Source organism: Gavia stellata, unplaced genomic scaffold (assembly GCF_030936135.1).
Source record: "Gavia stellata isolate bGavSte3 unplaced genomic scaffold, bGavSte3.hap2 HAP2_SCAFFOLD_156, whole genome shotgun sequence".
NCBI lineage: Eukaryota > Metazoa > Chordata > Aves > Gaviiformes > Gaviidae > Gavia > Gavia stellata.
Genome location: NW_026777232.1, coordinates 107,700 through 127,800, shown reverse-complemented (window position 1 = coordinate 127,800; position 20,101 = coordinate 107,700). Strand labels below are relative to the sequence as shown.

Here is a 20,101-nt window from a genome sequence, read left to right as displayed (position 1 = left end):
TGAGCTATTTTAATAAATGGGGAAGTCCACGTAAATCTTAGTGGAGCTAGTTCTTACTGAGAGTGAGTACTTCACCAGTTGAAGACTTTCTAACGCAAGCAAGCAATTGCAGTTACCTGCTCTCAAATGTGACATCGTTTAATCCCAGAAGTCATGGTGGAGGTCACCTAAGCAATTTCAAGTAAGAAATTTCAAGATGCCCAGTCTTAGCTGCTTTCCAGTATTTAGGGGGCAAAACGTAGGCTACAAATAGAAAATCACCTGAGGATCTACATTTAGCTGTAATACTGATTCTTCAGTGTTTTCAAGAACGTCCACGTTCCAAAGGTTTTTGTAGTTCTTCAGAAGGTCTTGTACTTTTGATTACTATGTAAGCAACATGCAAGCCTACCATTTGCTGCCTTTTTTTTTTTGCTTTTAAAAACTTACAGTTTATGAATTCTACTTAGGTCTTGCTTAAGGGAAACGTTGGCATTTTTTTAGGCTTCAAACAGGTTTTGCTGAGCCACAAAAATTATTTAACCATACAACTAGTTTCATGCCAGCTCTAGTCGATCTTTTTCACACCTGAATACCTCAGAGTATCCACAATATGACCACCATCTAGTGAGAATTCTAATATGTATTTCACTGTTGAAATGGCCCCGTTGTTCTCCTTGATGTTCGAGGACTCTGAGTGACACCTCGAGGTCAGGGACAGGCGGAAGCTGGACACCCAGCTTGAGGCTGGACACCTGAGTTGAAGGCAGCTAAAAGGAAGGGCTGCGAATTCAGTCTCGGATGGTGTAGCTGTCGGTTTCTAGTAGTGTTTTCGATAACTTGGTTGTGGTTTTGCTCTTGTTTTGGGGGACCGTGGGCTCTTCACTGCCACCTGTGGAAGTGCCCAGAATATGGTTGCAAGAGCTTGGGGTTCAGTGCCCTGTGTGTGTCTTTTACCCTTACCGTGTAATGGAGTTGGCATGATGGGAATTCTTTCTAATTCAGCTGACCCACTTTCTTTCTAAAGAGGTGGACTGTGAGACTGTGGAGAAGGAGTGCCCCTGCCTCGACAAGAGCAGACCCAGTGACAGACGTAGGCAGAGCAAGGTCAGCTTCAGGAGCCCGGCCCGACACCAGCATCTGCCCCATGCTCCCGGACAGTCGTCTTGTGCACCCCAGCACCTCTGAGAGCTCGACCCAATGCCAGCAGCCATCTCCTGTGCCTGGAAAACCAGCCTGCCTTCCACGGAGCCCCGGTGGACCGGTCCCAGAAGGCCCGGACAGCTGCTCGGCCCGCCCACCCCCACCCTGTTCCCCATGGCTGTCCAACTCAGCCAGACGGCTGTTGCAGCACCAGCCCAGTGCCCTCCAGCCCCCGGAGGAACTGAAACCATCCCCCACCCCCTAAGCTTATGGTTCTGATCCTGCAAGGGCTTGAGGTGGTCCCAGCAGGGGATAGGTTGGGGGTGCGATGAGAGGCTCCTGATGGACAGCTTCAGGGGTTGACCATTTATTGCTGAATAAGAGCATAGCAATAAATACAGAGCAGCAGCACAATTGTCCGGGTCGTTATGGCAGCAAACCCAGGAATTCACCAATTCTGGGTTGAACTTCATGTCGGGGCACGCAGGGACATGGGTATCTGCAGTGTCAGCAGGCAGGGAGCTGGGCATGGGAGCCGCTGACCATAAAAATGAGGGTTTGGACCATAAAACGGAAATTCGGAACTCTAGAATCAAAGCTTTGGACCCTCAAAATGAAGTTTTGAGCCCTAAAAGTGGGGTTTGGACCACAAAAGCGAGGGTTTGGACACTCAGGATGCAGCTTGGACCCTAAAGACGACTAGCTGGATCCTAAAACTGAGCCTTTGGAGGCTGAAATTGAGGCTTTGGAAACTACAAATGCAGCTTTGGACTCTCAAAATGAGACTTTGTAAACTGAAATGGAGCCTTTGGACCACAAATTGAGGCTTTGGAGCCTCAAAGGAGGTTTATTGCCATACAAGTGATGGTTTAGACCCTAAGAATGAAAGTGAGCGTCCTAAAATAAAGGCTGTTGTTAATAAAGATAGGTTTGAACCCTATAAGTAAGGCTTTGGACTCTCAAACTGAGGCTTTGGACCTTCAAAATCAGACTTCAGGCCTTCAAAAGGATGCTGTCAGCCCTTGAAATGAGTCTTTGGACCTTAAAAGGGGGGGTTGGAACTTGTAATGGGGGTTTGTACTCTCTACACAAATCAGAACACCACTGAGGACTGAGTTGGGTTATGATGGCCATTTTATTGTTTTGATTGTAAATGGCAAGTTTGATGGTTAGCAGTTTGTCTGCCGCCTTGGATGGTCAATTGCAGGTTGTGATGGCAAGCTCAGTCACAAGTGCAGCACGCTTCTGTCCATAAGCCACGCACCTGAAACACCTGGCAAAGAGTGAGGCAACATTTGCTGGTGATGCTGCAAGTGTTGCTTCCTGTTGAGGCCTCGTCTCCAGAGTTCTCTTTGGATTTCCTTTTCTTCTTCACTTTCTTGCATTTCTTTTTCAATTCTGGGTCACCAGAATGCTCGCTTCTGTCTTTTGCCGCCTTCTTTTGGTCGCACTTTCATCGCCCTCTGCACAGGACTGTTTCCTCTTTCTGCGTGTTTGTTTTCTATTAGCCTGGCAAGAGCCTGCTGCCTCTGGGTGAACCGGCACTGGTGGGAGCGCACGTCCCTCAAGTGAGTATTTCCCAGGCTGCAGCTCACTTAGTGAACCAGGATGCAAGTCTGCTCTGTGGCGGCTCAAGCCGTGCACACCTTCCCCTCCGGAGCTTCTGCCATCACCAGGGCTGTTTCTCTCCCTGTGGGAAGAGCTGTGCAGGTTCGCACTGCCACGCGCCAGCTGACGGTGAGCGCGCTTCTGTGTTTTGGCACTGCCAATGGACCTCTGCCTGGGAGGCGGACCGTCTGGGTGGCTTCGGTTCAGCTTCTGCCCCTCCTCAGTGTCAGAGCGCACTCTCTTCCTGACGCAGTGCTGAGGGGGAGTTCCTGCAGAGTCTCCTATTTTTCTCTTCCCTTGGATCCTCTGCACATTTTCTCCACCTTCGTGATTTCTCAGTCCTGCGGTGCCTCCAGAAAATGCACTCTTCAGCGCTGGATCCAACTTTGCCCTGGAAGCGCTCGTTGTCTCTTGGCATTCAGCGCCTGCTCCAGGGGTCAGATCATGGTGCCTGGAGAAACAACAGTGCTCTTTTAGTCTAGGGCTGTTCTTGCAGCCTCCTCGTGGCTTCGGGCTCATCCTGTCATTTTCTGGCAGCACTTGATAGGATGTGCAGAAGACTGGACCAGCACTAGAAGCTGGAAATCAGATCATGCTCTTCCAGCCATGTCTGTCCCTTTCAGAGCAGCAGCTCATCTTTATACCCTCGTAGAGCTCCATTACGCCTCTTTTCGCAGCTAGCTAGTCTCAGAGAGCAGACAGCTAGCAGTTTACACAAGCGCAACAGTTCAGTGCCAGACAAGGCGGGAGAAGAAAGGACCTGGCCAGCTGCTGAACAGACAGAACTCAACTGGACAAACAAACATTCTCTCCTAGGACAGAAAGCAAAAGCCACCGGAGGAGGAGAACAGCAACAACAAGATCGGTAAGAGGAGAGGGAGTGTATTCTGAAGACCCTTGCACACTCGTCATTACCTGGCATAGAAGAGTAAATAGGCACGCTGGCAGAGAACCGTCTTGATGTCACAAAGACGTACAGAGTCATCATCCATGTCGTACCACTGTCCATCACTGGCCTGCAAAGAAAGGCAATGCTATCTTCAGATGAACTGCAGGGTTTTTAAAACAAAACCACAGGCAGGACACCACTGAAGGACACAATACGCCAACGCAAATCGCCAAGTGGGCTTTTACCTTCACGAAGCAGTAATAGTGTCCTTTGTGACAGCGGGAACCTGCATGTACCACGACGGCATACAAGGAATAGAGGAGTGGTTCTCCAGCCGCTTGAGACATGTATGCGCCAAGGTCCAAATACTCCGGATACCGCACAACCTAGGGAGAGGCCAAGAAGACTCAAAAAGTATCCTGAGAGTCTTTAGGAAGCAGCCCGAGAAAACCTTGCCACCAAACGCAGCCTAGAGGTATACAAATAGATCTTGTCGGTTCATCAGAAACAGATGTTGCCGTTTCGTCATTTATTTGGCAGAAAAATGTTCTTGGCCAAACCAGCTCTTCACGAGCACAGCAGGTGCTTACCTTCACATTGGAACTTTCCTCTTACCGCAAGGGAAAGAGCAAGGCCTAGCTATTGTATGGATTTATTTTAGACAGCTGCACTCGATAGCCGTCGTGTGCAGACATCCACAACTTCCAAAAAAGGCTTCTCCTTCAGGAAAGGTCTCATTCAACGCAGACAAAGTTGCAGTACTCTTGTATGCATACCTTGCTAATCTTTCTGCCAGAGAAAGCATCAAATCTCTTCAAGCACACTGTCAGGATGTTGGAGGAATGATGTATGGTAAGCCTCTTGGACGCAGTGGCCAGCTGTTCACACCTTGAACACAAGCACAGAGCCAACCGTTGCAGCCTATCTGCTCCCCACTCTGCCTCCCAACCACGTATGCTTGAGTTAAGGCTTGTTTTGCCCAACTAGCCTATGCACATGTTTGCATTTCAGAGCCCTGAAGTCCATACGCTCTCAGTGAAGGTAGCTTCGGTCTAGGGTGGCTCACTTTGGAGAGCAGCAGCCTGCAGTCCTTACGAGACAAGCCCTAGGCATGGCACTGTTCAGAGTGCCAGCGGGGGCTGCTACTGCTCCGAGGACTGAGGTCTCCTGGACACAGATGCAAGCATCCAAAAAGCCTTGGAAATGAAACTGTCGATGGCTTTCTCGAGGAAGCTGCTGTTGCCAAATCGCTGTCCGGAGCTCCTCCTTGCTTGGGCTCGCCACTGCATATGGGACATGACTTTTCCCTTCTGGCCATAGGGGTAGTTCAGTGGGCAACTTCATAGCTAGGGTGGTTGACCACCTCCAGGGTAGGTGGGTGATGCGGGGGTTGACCAGGGAAGAAATACCGTAATCCAGTATCTGCTATGAAGATGACGTTAGTAATAATCTTACTTGCTGCATTTATAGCCATTTTCAGCATCCAACTGCTCAGGTCTGACAAAGTCTTCTAGAGCTTCAGTGACAGATGAGGCTGCCTGCATGAGAAAGAAGGGAGAGCACTAAGCTCCTGGCAACTCAAGATCCCAAGAAATAGCTACCCGTGTGGTACCAGCGTTATGCCAATCAACAGCTACGCCTGGGCGGTACCGGTGTTGCCTGTGGTACGCACGGTGAAAAAGAGCAAAAGCAATCAAAGCCATCTGTACAGCAATGGGAGGCGTACTGAGGGAGTCCAAAGCAGGGTGGGATGACAGTGTCATCATGGCTGTAGATGCCATCCTTACTCTTCACCCAGCCGACACCCAGCACCCAGCACAGGGAGACCAATTACAGGGCTTCCACAGAAGGAACACACAAGCCCAGTTCCCTTCCCACCCACCACCAAGCTCTGGCGTGGTATCAGCCCACCGTTTTAAGTCAACCAAGTTTACTGGAGATAAACTAGGCCCCCTGTAGGGGCCTTGAAACGTTTTGCACCATGATTTCAAAACACCTCACCTTGATATCCAAAGGAATATTAAGGAAGGCCTCGTAGGTGTCAGAAATGGCTTTGCAGCTCAAGCACGTTACTGGAAGGCAAGAAGAAATGCTTCACAGGTTGGGAAGGAGACTAACTCTGCCCAATTCAACGACCTTTCACACTACTTTAGACACACTGGACATACTGCCGCATGCTAGCAGCTGTTCACCACAACCCGAGAAAGAGCCACAGACCATTCTAAGGAGAGTCATATTCTTAAAAAATACCTCTGGATCTCAGAAATCCTCCAAAGACGTGATGAATGAGTGTGCTCGTTTGAGAAAATGTGTCCCAGCTGGAAAGAAATGGGAATTGGAGCTCAGAAGGTGGAAGGCAGAGGGTTAGCTCTTCCAAGAGTTTTCCTTGTTCGGACATGCCGGGACAGAGATTTTCACTGCCGGTCGTAAAGGAAGGAGTCAAAAGGGCTAGAAACCATTTCAATGGTCATGTGCTTATGCTTACTCGCTGCTTCTGCTCAAACAAGCCCTCTGCATGGCATCCACGGCGTAGCAGAAGAATTCATGCGCGTCTTCCTGGGTGCCAAGCTGGAAATGCTCTCCTATTCCTAAGAAAGAAGGAGGTTTTCCCATTGATCTCAGAGAAAAAGGAAAGAAAACGTAGCCTTCTAAAAACTCTCCTCCTTAGCCCAGCAAAACTCCTTTGGTCCCGGCAAAAACAATTACACACCGGGTTCTTCCGAAATCAAAAATACCTCCAAATGAAACCATCTGAAATGACTCACGTGGAAGCTCCTTGACGACAGCCGTCGGTTCGATGGCACTGCCCGAGCAAGACAGGACCTCCTCAATGTGCGCTTCCATTGTACACATCATGCAGAAGCCTTGCTCCGCACCTAAAGAGGGAGGGAAAGAAGGAAGGAAGGGAGGAAGGAAGGAAGCAAGCAAGCCTCTCAGTCAGGTAAAATAGACACAGCTAGGGAAAACTTTCAAGGAAAAAAAAACCACTGTTGAGCTAGTGACTCAACAGCCCTGGGGCAGTTTCTTGCGCAGTCGTATTGAAGACACATATCCGTTACGTCTGTATTAAAACAGACGGTCTGCATGAAGCAAGCAAGCCTCTCAGTCAGGTGAAATAGACACAGCTAGGGAAAACTTTCAAGGAAAAAAAACACCAAAGCACCCCACGTTTAAGCTACAGGTACAATCCCCACTCTCCATTCTACAAGCTCTTCTCCTCAGATGCCAGTGGCTCAACAGCCCTGGGGCAGTTTCTTGCGCAGTCGTATTGAAGACACATATCCGTTACGTCTGTATTAAAACAGACGGTCTGCATGAAAACGCACCGACATACCAGACTAGAAAGCACAGAGGCTCAGAATGAACACGTATCAATAAGGCAAGAGACTTCCAAGCTTATTGCGTCCACAAATTAGAATCAAATCCAAAGAACATAGACGCAAGGGTTTGACAAACAAGGAATGATTTTCTCCTCCACAAAATGCCAGCTTCTACTAAAATCCCACACAAGTTGCTGGTTGTGTTCATATGAGCCCATCTCCTTTGGCTTTCTTGGGGTTGATTGGGGTTTTTTTTTCCCTCCTCACGCTTCACCAGTGACCATATCATTTACCACAGCAGCAGGGCACTATGGAAACGAGCTGTGAAGCAACTCTGAGAATCTCGGATGCCCACATCCTCCAGGAAGCCCATGTTCCCAGCAGCAGCAGGAACTGCCGATGCCAAAGGCTCACTAAAAGCATGCCTTTCGAAGGCACTTCATCAGCTACAGGAAGCAAGAATTTATCTTCCCTGGGAGTAGGAGCATGGCGCAAGAAATCAAACTAACGCCCTCCCTACGCTATGCCGAGCCTGCTCTGAAGGCAATATTGGAAGGCAGCTTCTAGAGGAAAATGAAGAGCTGTCTTCCCAGAGTCACTGTTCTTTTTTCATCTTCAGAGCTGCCCAAGAGATGTAAAAGAACGTGTAGCAAGGACTCACAGGACTGGCTGTGCTCGTGAGAGAGCAAGTAGTTGGCCAGCGGCGGGGTGTACGTCAAACACTGCAGGATGGAGTTGAGGAAGCAGGTATTGCCCAGGTTGTAGAGGCCCCCTCCGACACTGCGTGTTTGCTGCCAGGCCATGCAGATCTTCTGCGGAGGAAACAGGTCCCTTTCTGGCAGAGCCATTCCGCCACTCGTGCCTGCAAGGAAATCAGATTTTAAAGGAGATCCTCTTGTTTTGGTTTAGGAAGGCCCTAGACCGATAGCCCTGGACTCGTCCCTCTTAGGATGTGTTACATAAAAGAGAACGAGGAAAAAGGAATTATGCTGACAGCCTGCATCTGCCCAAGCTGTAAGAGTAGAGCTCAGCTGACACCGAGGAAGGCACAGGCCAACCCACACTTCTACCCTGTCTCTGTCTGCACAATCCCCTGTCCAAAAGGAAGCTGAGAATTACCTTTTCCGCAAACTGAAATTGGCGGGAAGGGGAGGGAGAAGAAAAGGATGAAATTTCCCGGAAGAAGAGGAGAACGTAGAATGAAATGCAGACAGCAAGGAGCTGAGTGATCCCGCCGTCGAGTTCAGCCCACGCTCACTCTCGCCAGCACAGCTGCCAGCTCCGGGAGAGAGAGCATGGCAGGAGCTGCCTGGGGATGCCTTTATGACCACCCAGCCCTGGAACGCCCTTTGTGACACGGGCCGTGCGGGACCGTGCGGCAACGGGTCTGGCACCGCCCGGCACCTCCCGCAGCTGCGGCCACGGAGTCTCTCAGGACATCGCCTTCACGTCCACAGCGTTTTAGTCCACAGCAATTAACAAGTCCTTCTTAGAAGACAAAAAGGCACGGGGCTGCCTCTGAAGAGGACCAGCTGTTGATCTGTTGCTCTGCCTTCTAACTCCTTTGCAAGCGACTCTTCTCCTGAGCTTTGGCCATCACCAGGGCTCTTGCTCTCCCTGGCTGATGACCATTGTGCTTCTGCCCTTCCGTGCTGCGAGTGCACCTCCGCTTGGGAGACTGAGGGGCTTCTGTTAGCTTCTCCGGTTCCTCAGTGTCAGAGCACGCTCTCTTCCTGCTGCAGTGCTCAGGGGAAGTTCTTGAGGAGTCGGCTGTTGTCTCCTGGGCATGCTTACGTTGGGTTCTTGAATTCTCAGGCCCACCATGCCTCCAGATAATGGACTCTTCCGCACTTTTTCCAGCTTCGTCATCGAAACTCTCTCTCTGCCTTGGGCTTCAGCGCCTAGTCCAGGGGTCAAATCAGGGCACCTGGAGAAACAACAGGGATCTTAGTTTAGACTTGTTCGGTCAGCCTCCTCTTGGCCTCCAGCCCATCCTGTCATTTCCTAGGAGCCATGGACAATACCCATGGACAGCTTAAAAACAGGTGCTTTATAAAATTGTGTGAGACGTCGATACACATCTTTGATGAGAGAAGTTCATGTTTCAAGGGGGAATGAAAACATCCGTTAGGAAACTGAGAATGACAGGTGTGGTCTATGGCACTTGTTGAAGCGCCTTTGTTTTGTATGGAACAAGGGACGCTTGATGCCACACCAAAAAAAAGAGACACATTAAGGGGGATTCGATAGCCTCGCCTGAGCTATATGGTTCGTTAAGCCACGCGCCTTGGTGGATGGGAGGTCTGCGTTCTTGTTACTGAAGCAATGGTTCAAGTATTGTGTTTGATAACTCATTTAATGTAAACCTTTGGGTGTACTCTTGAGCTATTTTAATAAATGGGGAAGTCCACGTAAATCTTAGTGGAGCTAGTTCTTACTGAGAGTGAGTACTTCACCAGTTGAAGACTTTCTAACGCAAGCAAGCAATTGCAGTTACCTGCTCTCAAATGTGACATCGTTTAATCCCAGAAGTCATGGTGGAGGTCACCTAAGCAATTTCAAGTGAGAAATTTCAAGATGCCCAGTCTTAGCTGCTTTCCAGTATTTAGGGGGCAAAACGTAGGCTACAAATAGAAAATCACCTGAGGATCTACATTTAGCTGTAATACTGATTCTTCAGTGTTTTCAAGAACGTCCACGTTCCAAAGGTTTTTGTAGTTCTTCAGAAGGTCTTGTACTTTTGATTACTATGTAAGCAACATGCAAGCCTACCATTTGCTGCCTTTTTTTTTTTGCTTTTAAAAACTTACAGTTTATGAATTCTACTTAGGTCTTGCTTAAGGGAAACGTTGGCATTTTTTTAGGCTTCAAACAGGTTTTGCTGAGCCACAAAAATTATTTAACCATACAACTAGTTTCATGCCAGCTCTAGTCGATCTTTTTCACACCTGAATACCTCAGAGTATCCACAATATGACCACCATCTAGTGAGAATTCTAATATGTATTTCACTGTTGAAATGGCCCCGTTGTTCTCCTTGATGTTCGAGGACTCTGAGTGACACCTCGAGGTCAGGGACAGGCGGAAGCTGGACACCCAGCTTGAGGCTGGACACCTGAGTTGAAGGCAGCTAAAATGAAGGGCTGCAAATTCAGTCTCGGATGGTGTAGCTGTCGGTTTCTAGTAGTGTTTTCGATAACTTGGTTGTGGTTTTGCTCTTGTTTTGGGGGACCGTGGGCTCTTCACTGCCATCTGTGGAAGTGCCCAGAATATGGTTGCAAGAGCTTGGGGTTCAGTGCCCTGTGTGTGTCTTTTACCCTTACCGTGTAATGGAGTTGGCATGATGGGAATTCTTTCTAATTCAGCTGACCCACTTTCTTTCTAAAGAGGTGGACTGTGAGACTGTGGAGAAGGAGTGCCCCTGCCTCGACAAGAGCAGACCCAGTGACAGACGTAGGCAGAGCAAGGTCAGCTTCAGGAGCCCGGCCCGACACCAGCATCTGCCCCATGCTCCCGGACAGTCGTCTTGTGCACCCCAGCACCTCTGAGAGCTCGACCCAATGCCAGCAGCCATCTCCTGTGCCTGGAAAACCGGCCTGCCTTCCACGGAGCCCCGGTGGACCGGTCCCAGAAGGCCCGGACAGCCGCTCGGCCCGCCCACCCCCACCCTGTTCCCCATGGCTGTCCAACTCAGCCAGACGGCTGTTGCAGCACCAGCCCAGTGCCCTCCAGCCCCCGGAGGAACTGAAACCATCCCCCACCCCCTAAGCTCATGGTTCTGATCCTGCAAGGGCTTGAGGTGGTCCCAGCAGGGGATAGGTTGGGGGTGCGATGAGAGGCTCCTGATGGACAGCTTCAGGGGTTGACCATTTATTGCTGAATAAGAGCATAGCAATAAATACAGAGCAGCAGCACAATTGTCCGGGTCGTTATGGCAGCAAACCCAGGAATTCACCAATTCTGGGTTGAACTTCATGTCGGGGCACGCAGGGACATGGGTATCTGCAGTGTCAGCAGGCAGGGAGCTGGGCATGGGAGCCGCTGACCATAAAAATGAGGGTTTGGACCATAAAACGGAAATTCGGAACTCTAGAATCAAAGCTTTGGACCCTCAAAATGAAGTTTTGAGCCCTAAAAGTGGGGTTTGGACCACAAAAGCGAGGGTTTGGACACTCAGGATGCAGCTTGGACCCTAAAGACGACTAGCTGGATCCTAAAACTGAGCCTTTGGAGGCTGAAATTGAGGCTTTGGAAACTACAAATGCAGCTTTGGACTCTCAAAATGAGACTTTGTAAACTGAAATGGAGCCTTTGGACCACAAATTGAGGCTTTGGAGCCTCAAAGGAGGTTTATTGCCATACAAGTGATGGTTTAGACCCTAAGAATGAAAGTGAGCGTCCTAAAATAAAGGCTGTCGTTAATAAAGATAGGTTTGAACCCTATAAGTAAGGCTTTGGACTCTCAAACTGAGGCTTTGGACCTTCAAAATCAGACTTCAGGCCTTCAAAAGGATGCTGTCAGCCCTTGAAATGAGTCTTTGGACCTTAAAAGGGGGGGTTGGAACTTGTAATGGGGGTTTGGACTCTCTACACAAATCAGAACACCACTGAGGACTGAGTTGGGTTATGATGGCCATTTTATTGTTTTGATTGTAAATGGCAAGTTTGATGGTTAGCATTCTTTGGAGGATGTTTGTCTGCCGCCTTGGATGGTCAATTGCAGGTTGTGATGGCAAGCTCAGTCACAAGTGCAGCACGCTTCTGTCCATAAGCCACGCACCTGAAACACCTGGCAAAGAGTGAGGCAACATTTGCTGGTGATGCTGCAAGTGTTGCTTCCTGTTGAGGCCTCGTCTCCAGAGTTCTCTTTGGATTTCCTTTTCTTCTTCACTTTCTTGCATTTCTTTTTCAATTCTGGGTCACCAGAATGCTCGCTTCTGTCTTTTGCCGCCTTCTTTTGGTCGCACTTTCATCGCCCTCTGCACAGGACTGTTTCCTCTTTCTGCGTGTTTGTTTTTTATTTGCCTGGCAAGAGCCTGCTGCCTCTGGGTGAACCGGCACTGGTGGGAGCGCACGTCCCTCAAGTGAGTATTTCCCAGGCTGCAGCTCGCCTACCGAACCAGGATGCAAGTCTGCTCTGTGGCGGCTCAAGCCGTGCACACCTTCCCGTCCGGAGCTTCTGCCATCACCAGGGCTGTTTCTCTCCCTGTGGGAAGAGCTGTGCAGGTTCGCACTGCCACGCGCCAGCTGACGGTGAGCGCGCTTCTGTGTTTTGGCACTGCCAATGGACCTCTGCCTGGGAGGCGGACCGTCTGAGTGGCTTCGGTTCAGTTTCTGCCCCTCCTCAGTGTCAGAGCGCACTCTCTTCCTGACGCAGTGCTGAGGGGGAGTTCCTGCAGAGTCTCCTATTTTTCTCTTCCCTTGGATCCTCTGCACATTTTCTCCACCTTCGTGATTTCTCAGTCCTGCGGTGCCTCCAGAAAATGCACTCTTCAGCGCTGGATCCAACTTTGCCCCGGAAGCGCTCGTTGTCTCTTGGCATTCAGCGCCTGCTCCAGGGGTCAAATCATGGTGCCTGGAGAAACAACAGTGCTCTTTTAGTCTAGGGCTGTTCTTGCAGCCTCCTCGTGGCTTCGGTCTCATCCTGTCATTTTCCGGCAGCACTTGATATGACATGCAGAAGACTGGACCAGCACTAGAAGCTGGAAATCAGATCATGCTCTTCCAGCCATGTCTGTCCCTTTCAGAGCAGCAGCTCATCTTGATACCCTCGTAGAGCTCCATTATGCCTCTTTTCGCAGCTAGCTAGTCTCAGAGAGCAGACAGCTAGCAGTTTACACAAGCGCAACAGTTCAGTGCCAGACAAGGCGGGAGAAGAAAGGACCTGGCCAGCTGCTGAACAGACAGAACTCAACTGGACAAACAAACATTCTCTCCTAGGACAGAAAGCAAAAGCCACCGGAGGAGGAGAACAGCAACAACAAGATCGGTAAGAGGAGAGGGAGTGTATTCTGAAGACCCTTGCACACTCGTCATTACCTGGCATAGAAGAGTAAATAGGCACGCTGGTAGAGAACCGTCTTGATGTCACAAAGACGTACAGAGTCATCATCCATGTCGTACCACTGTCCATCACTGGCCTGCAAAGAAAGGCAATGCTATCTTCAGATGAACTGCAGGGTTTTTAAAACAAAACCACAGGCAGGACACCACTGAAGGACACAATACGCCAACGCAAATCGCCAAGTGGGCTTTTACCTTCACGAAGCAGTAATAGTGTCCTTTGTGACAGCGGGAACCTGCATGTACCACGACGGCATACAAGGAATAGAGGAGTGGTTCTCCAGCCGCTTGAGACATGTATGCGCCAAGGTCCAAATACTCCGGATACCGCACAACCTAGGGAGAGGCCAAGAAGACTCAAAAAGTATCCTGAGAGTCTTTAGGAAGCAGCCCGAGAAAACCTTGCCACCAAACGCAGCCTAGAGGTATACAAATAGATCTTGTCGGTTCATCAGAAACAGATGTTGCCGTTTCGTCATTTATTTGGCAGAAAAATGTTCTTGGCCAAACCAGCTCTTCACGAGCACAGCAGGTGCTTACCTTCACATTGGAACTTTCCTCTTACCGCAAGGGAAAGAGCAAGGCCTAGCTATTGCATGGATTTATTTTAGACAGCTGCACTCGATAGCCGTCGTGTGCAGACATTAACAACTCCCAGAAAAGGCTTCTCCTTCAGGAAAGGTCTCATTCAACGCAGACAAAGTTGCAGTACTCTTGTATGCATACCTTGCTAATCTTTCTGCCAGAGAAAGCATCAAATCTCTTCAAGCACACTGTCAGGATGTTGGAGGAATGATGTATGGTAAGCCTCTTGGACGCAGTGGCCAGCTGTTCACACCTTGAACACAAGCACAGAGCCAACTGTTGCAGCCTATCTGCTCCCCACTCTGCCTCCCAACCACGTATGCTTGAGTTAAGGCTTGTTTTGCCCAACTAGCCTATGCACATGTTTGCATTTCAGAGCCCTGAAGTCCATACGCTCTCGCTGAAGGTAGCTTCGGTCTAGGGTGGCTCACTTTGGAGAGCAGCAGCCTGCAGTCCTTACGAGACAAGCCCTAGGCATGGCACTGTTCAGAGTGCCAGCGGGGGCTGCTACTGCTCCGAGGACTGAGGTCTCCTGGACACAGATGCAAGCATCCAAAAAGCCTTGGAAATGAAACTGTCGATGGCTTTCTCGAGGAAGCTGCTGTTGCCAAATCGCTGTCCGGAGCTCCTCCTTGCTTGGGCTCGCCACTGCATATGGGACATGACTTTTCCCTTCTGGCCATAGGGGTAGTTCAGTGGGCAACTTCATAGCTAGGGTGGTTGACCACCTCCAGGGTAGGTGGGTGATGCGGGGGTTGACCAGGGAAGAAATACCGTAATCCAGTATCTGCTATGAAGATGACGTTAGTAATAATCTTACTTGCTGCATTTATAGCCATTTTCAGCATCCAACTGCTCAGGTCTGACAAAGTCTTCTAGAGCTCCAGTGACAGATGAGGCTGCCTGCATGAGAAAGAAGGGAGAGCACTAAGCTCCTGGCAACTCAAGATCCCAAGAAATAGCTACCCGTGTGGTACCAGCGTTATGCCAATCAACAGCTACGCCTGGGCGGTACCGGTGTTGCCTGTGGTACGCACGGTGAAAAAGAGCAAAAGCAATCAAAGCCATCTGTACAGCAATGGGAGGCGTATTGAGGGAGTCCAAAGCAGGGTGGGATGACAGTGTCATCATGGCTGTAGATGCCATCCTTACTCTTCACCCAGCCGACACCCAGCACCCAGCACAGGGAGACCAATTACAGGGCTTCCACAGAAGGAACACACAAGCCCAGTTCCCTTCCCACCCACCACCAAGCTCTGGCATGGTAACAGCCCACCGTTTTAAGTCAACGGAGTTTACTGGAGATAAACTAGGCCCCCTGTAGGGGCCTTGAAACGTTTTGCACCACGATTTCAAAACACCTCACCTTGATATCCAAAGGAATATTAAGGAAGGCCTCGTAGGTGTCAGAAATGGCTTTGCAGCTCAAGCACGTTACTGGAAGGCAAGAAGAAATGCTTCACAGGTTGGGAAGGAGACTATCTCTGCCCAATTCAATGACCTTTCACACTACTTTATACACACTGGACATACTGCCGCATAGTAGCAGCTGTTCACCACAAACCCAGAAAGAGCCACAGATCATTCTAAGGAGAGTCATAGTCTTAAAAAATACCTCTGGATCTTAGAAATCCTCCAAAGACCTGATGAATGAGTGTGCTCGTTTGAGAAAATGTGTCCCAGCTGGAAAGAAATGGTAATCGGAGCTCAGAAGGTGGAAGGCAGAGGGTTAGCTCTTCCAAGAGTTTTCCTTGTTCGGAAATGCCGGGACAGAGATTTTCACTGCTGGTCGTAAAGGAAGGAGTCAAAAGGGCTAGAAACCATTTCAATGGTCATGTGCTTATGCTTACTCGCTGCTTCTGCTCAAACAAGCCCTCTGCATGGCATCCACGGCGTAGCAGAAGAATTCATGCGCGTCTTCCTGGGTGCCAGGCTGGAAATGTTCTCCTATTCCTAAGAAAGAAGGAGGTTTTCCCATTGATCGCAGAGAAAAAGGAAAGAAAACGTAGCCTTCTAAAAACTCTCCTCCTTAGCCCAGCAAAATTCCTTTGGTCCCGGCAAAAACAATTACACACCGGGTTCTTCCGAAATCAAAAATACCTCCAAATGAAACCATCTGAAATGACTCACGTGGAAGCTCCTTGACGACAGCCGTCGGTTCGATGGCACTGCCCGAGCAAGACAGGACCTCCTCAATGTGCACTTCCATTGTACACATCATGCAGAAGCCTTGCTCCTCACCTAAAGAGGGAGGGAAAGAAGGAAGGAAGGGAGGAAGGAAGGAAGCAAGCAAGCCTCTCAGTCAGGTAAAATAGACACAGCTAGGGAAAACCTTCAAGGAAAAAAACTGCCATCCCACCCCACGTTTAAGCTACAGGTACAATCTCCACTCTCCTCCATTCTACAAGCTTTTCTCCTCAGATGCCAGTGGCTCAACAGCCCTGGGGCAGTTTCTTGCACAGTTGTATTGGAGACACATATCCGTTACGTCTGTATTAAAACAGACAGTCTGCATGAAAACAGACCGACATACCAGACTAGAAAGCACAGAGGCTCAGAATGAACACGTATCAATACGGCAAGAGACTTCCAAGCTTATTGCGTCCACAAATTAGAATCAAATCCAAAGAACACAGACGCAAGGGTCTGGCAAACAAGGAATGATTTTCTCCTCCACAAAATTCCAGCTTTTAATAAAATCCCACACAAGTTTCTGACTGTGTTCAGATGAGCCCATCTCGTTTGGCTTTCTTGGGGTTGACTGGGGTGGTTTTTTTGCCCTCCTCACGCTTCACCAGTGACCGTATCATTTACCACAGCAGCAGGGCACTACGGAAACGAGCTGTGAAGCAACTCTGAGACTCTCGGATGCCCACATCCTCCAGGAAGCCCATGTTCCCAGCAGCAGCAGGAACTGCCAATGCCAAAGGCTCACTAAAAGCATGCCTTTCGAAGGCACTTCATCAGCTACAGGAAGCAAGAATTTATCTTCCCTGGGAGTAGGAGCATGGCGCAAGAAATCAAACTAACGCCCTCCCTACGCTATGCCGAGCCTGCTCTGAAGGCAATATTGGAAGGCAGCTTCGAGAGGAAAATTAAGAGCTGTCTTCCCAGAGTCACTGTTCTTTTTTCATCTTCAGAGCTGCCCAAGAGATGCAAACGAACGTGTAGCAAGGACTCACAGGACTGGCTGTGCTCGTGAGAGAGCAAGTAGTTGGCCAGCGGCGGGGTGTACGTCAAACACTGCAGGATGGAGTTGAGGAAGCAGGTATTGCCCAGGTTGTAGAGGCCCCCTCCGACACTGCGTGTTTGCTGCCAGGCCATGCAAATCTTCTGCGGAGGAAACGGGTCCCTTTCTGGCAGAGCCATTCCGCCACTCGTGCCTGCAAGGAAATCAGATTTTAAAGGAGATCCTCTTGTTTTGGTTTAGGAAGGCCCTAGACCGATAGCCCTGGACTTGTCCCTCTTAGGATGTGTTACATAAAAGAGAACTAGGAAAAAGGAATTATGCTGACAGCCTGCATCTACCCAAGCTGTAAGAGTAGAGCTCAGCTGACACCAAGGAAGGCACAGGCCAACCCACACTTCTACCCTGTCTCTATCTGCACAATCCCCTGTCCAAAAGGAAGCTGAGAATTACCTTTTCCACAAACGGAGATTGGCGGGAAGGGGAGGGAGAAGAAAAGGGTGAGATTTCCCGGAAGAAAAGGAGAACGTAGAATGAAATGCAGACAGCAAGGAGCTGAGTGATCCTGCCGTCGAGTTCAGCCCACGCTCACTCTCGCCAGCACAGCTGCCAGCTGTGAGAGTATGGAGAGAGTATGGCAGGAGCTGCCTGGGGATGCCTTTATGACCACCCAGCCCTGGAACGCCCTTTGTGACACGGGCCGTGTGGGACCGCCCGGCGACGGGTCTGGCACCGCCCGGCACCTCCCGCAGCTGCGGCCACGGGGTCTCTCAGGACATCGCCTTCACGTCCACAGCATTTTACTCCACAGCAATTATCCAGTCCTTCTTAGAAGACAAAAAGGCACGGGGCTGCCTCTGAAGAGGACCAACTGTTGATCTGTTGCTACTGGCAGCAGCAGAAGACCCTCACATTTAAGGCATCGCTTTTGAAAAACCTCTGTGGGGTAGGTGCCCTATTGCAGCTGTCTGGTTGGAGGAAGCCCATAGGCAATGCACTTGGGAAACAATCTTTACCGTTTTCCCTACTATACGTCATGCTGGGGGAAAAAAAAAGGAACCAAGAGATCTAATGTACTACTTGCATTTACCAGTGAAGCCAGTTACAGCATTCAGGCTGGAAGCGCAGACAGTGGCCGTCTGTCCCTCCCGGGGGAACTCTGATGAAGATGTTCTGCCACTTTGGGTGGCGGGGGACACTACGTTTGTCCCAGATGGAAGCCCTTTACTGGTAGCCCTCTACTTGTCCCCCTTAGGTTGTGTTAATTAAACAAGAATGAGAAAAAAGTAGTCATGCTGAGAGCCTGCCCGAACCCCAGCCCATGGGACCCAGCCCTTGTGACTCCTTCTCTCCATGTCACAAAGGAGAAGCACCTTTGCTCACTTTGCCTCGCAGCAGGCGTGGGAGCTGGCTGGTTGACACTGCCTGCGAGGAGTCATTCCTGCACCTTTCTGCCTGGCTTTTGCCTCAGAAAGTGAGTTCACATAGGGGGTGCCTTGCGACAGGCTCAGAAACGGGCCAGAAGGTTCGTGAACCGCAGCCCCTGTAGGGCACTGCCAAATCATCTTCACGAGTCATCGTCATCGTCTTTTTCCTCCAACACTACTGCCCAAGTTTGCCAGGAAAACCAACTTCTTCACGGAAACAAGGAAGAAGACAGAGTGGAAACTCCTTTTCTTCACAAAATGATGACCCTGGTGATGACCGTCAGCAGCAATGTTTGCCATGCCCTGCTCTCCTTGTCTCTCCCTCACCAGAGGTTGCACTGGGAAGGAGGTGACATGAGTAACACGCAGGTGACCTGAGGTTGTGACTGAGCAGGACCAGAGATGTTCTGCTCCAGGGCATTTTTTCCCCCTCGCATCTGTACACGCTCATTTAAGATGCTCAGCAGGTACAGAAAGCTCCTACCCTTCTGGATGACGAGTGCGCTTTCATACAGGAAGCCTTGAGTTCAACAAATTTAAGAAAGCCCTAACAGTTCCTTCTCACCTGGGAAAATCCTCGCTTTGCAAGGCGGATCTTCTCCTGAGCTTTGGCCATCACCAGGGCTCTTGCTCTCCCTGACGGAAGAGGGGTACAGGCTTCTACTGCCATGCGCCACTGTGCTTCTGCCCTTCCCTGCTTCGAGCGCACCTCCGCTTGGGAGACATGATACGCGGAAACGAACTTCACAACTCACAAAGTGTTATAAAGCAGGCATGTCTATTGCGGCGCTGGGTGCAAGGGGATTTCTCCACAAAGCTTGCACACAGGGTTAAAATCATGACCGGTATTTAAAACAGTTAACAAAGTTAGTTATGCCTACTGGTGCTACTCCTTAATAACTATTGGTTAATACTTTTCTTACTTCATCTGAAAGTTACAGTTCTCTTTTCATTCACCACGCATGCTCAGAGAGTAGGGGGCTAAATTGGGTTGGGGCTTCTCTAGCTAGGAGGTGTGGTTTTTAGTATTAAAATGAGATTATAATGAGACAAATTAACTGTAAGGCACTATTTTGGCAGTCTTTTCTATTTTTCTACGATTCGTCCTTGCGCTGACGGCCTTCTGTTAGCTTCTCTGGTTCCTCAGTGTCAGAGCACGCGCTCTTCCTGCTGCAGTGCTCAGGGGAAGTCCTTGGAGAGTCGGCTGTTGTGTCCTGGGCATGCTTTCTTTGGGTTCTTGATTTTTGAGGCCCCACCAGGCCTCCAGATAATGGGCTCTTCCACACTTTTTCCAGCTTCGTTATCGAAACTGTGTCTCTGCCTTGGGCTTAGCAACTTGTCCAGGGGTCAAATCAGGGCGCCTGGAGAAACAATAGGGATCTTAGTTTAGACTTGTTCTGTCAGCTTCCTCTTGGCCTCCAGCCCATCCTGTCATTTCCTAGGAGCCATGGACAATACCCATGGACAGGTTAAAAACAGGTGCTTGATAAAATTGTGTAAGACACATCTTTGATGAGAGAAGTTCATGTTTAAAGGGGGAATGAAAACATCCGTTAGGAAAAACTGAGAATGACAGGTGTGGTCTATGGCACTTGTTGAAGCGCTTTTGTTTTGTATAGAACAAGGGACGCTTTCTGCCACACCAAAAAAAAAGACACATTAAGGGGGATTCGATAGCCTCACCTGAGCTATATGGTTCGTTAAGCTACACGCCTTGGTGGATGGGAGATCTGCGTTCTTGTTACTGAAGCAATGGTTCAAGTATTGTGTTTGATAACTCATTTAATGTAAACCTTTGGGTGTACTCTTGAGCTATTTTAATAAATGGGGAAGTCCACGTAAATCTTAGTGGAGCTAGTTCTTACTGAGAGTGAGTACTTCACCAGTTGAAGACTTTCTG

General features: G+C 49.6%; 2 protein-coding genes across 2 annotated transcripts; both read right to left on the bottom strand.

The window, feature by feature from the left end:
* Positions 1 to 547: 547 nt before the first annotated feature.
* On the bottom strand, positions 548 to 8,808 carry LOC132321848 (ubiquitin carboxyl-terminal hydrolase 42-like). The gene is made up of 11 exons (XM_059835259.1): positions 8,730 to 8,808; positions 7,601 to 7,801; positions 6,385 to 6,495; positions 6,105 to 6,207; positions 5,870 to 5,937; positions 5,621 to 5,691; positions 5,075 to 5,157; positions 4,396 to 4,507; positions 3,865 to 4,005; positions 3,646 to 3,746; positions 548 to 683 (listed from the first exon to the last, which is right to left on the bottom strand). Exons 1-11 carry the CDS (start codon positions 8,806 to 8,808, stop codon positions 548 to 550), a joined length of 1,206 nt encoding a protein of 401 aa, XP_059691242.1.
* A 1,059-nt stretch (positions 8,809 to 9,867) lies between these two features.
* Positions 9,868 to 17,812, bottom strand: LOC132321847 (ubiquitin carboxyl-terminal hydrolase 42-like). Its single transcript, XM_059835258.1, has 11 exons — positions 17,791 to 17,812; positions 16,770 to 16,970; positions 15,718 to 15,828; positions 15,438 to 15,540; positions 15,203 to 15,270; positions 14,954 to 15,024; positions 14,408 to 14,490; positions 13,729 to 13,840; positions 13,198 to 13,338; positions 12,979 to 13,079; positions 9,868 to 10,003 (listed from the first exon to the last, which is right to left on the bottom strand). The coding sequence occupies exons 1-11, from the start codon at positions 17,810 to 17,812 to the stop codon at positions 9,868 to 9,870; spliced, it is 1,149 nt and encodes a 382-aa protein (XP_059691241.1).
* Positions 17,813 to 20,101: the final 2,289 nt, after the last annotated feature.

Bases quoted from the DNA above. Each gene is read 5' to 3' on its own strand.
- LOC132321847 (XM_059835258.1), bottom strand. From the start codon at position 17,812: ATGACGTATAGTAGGGAAAACG. The intron at 16,971-17,790 runs GTAAAGATTGTT...ATTTCCTTGCAG, and splicing joins GACGTATAGTAGGGAAAACG to GCACGAGTGGCGGAATGGCT. The intron at 14,491-14,953 runs GTGAGGTGTTTT...TTTCTCATGCAG, and splicing joins ATATTCCTTTGGATATCAAG to GCAGCCTCATCTGTCACTGG.
- LOC132321848 (XM_059835259.1), bottom strand. From the start codon at position 8,808: ATGACGAAGCTGGAAAAAGTGCGGAAGAGTCCATTATCTGGAGGCATG. The intron at 6,208-6,384 runs GTGAGTCATTTC...CTTCTTTCTTAG, and splicing joins TGTCGTCAAGGAGCTTCCAC to GAATAGGAGAGCATTTCCAG. The intron at 5,692-5,869 runs GTATTTTTTAAG...CTTGCCTTCCAG, and splicing joins AGGATTTCTGAGATCCAGAG to TAACGTGCTTGAGCTGCAAA.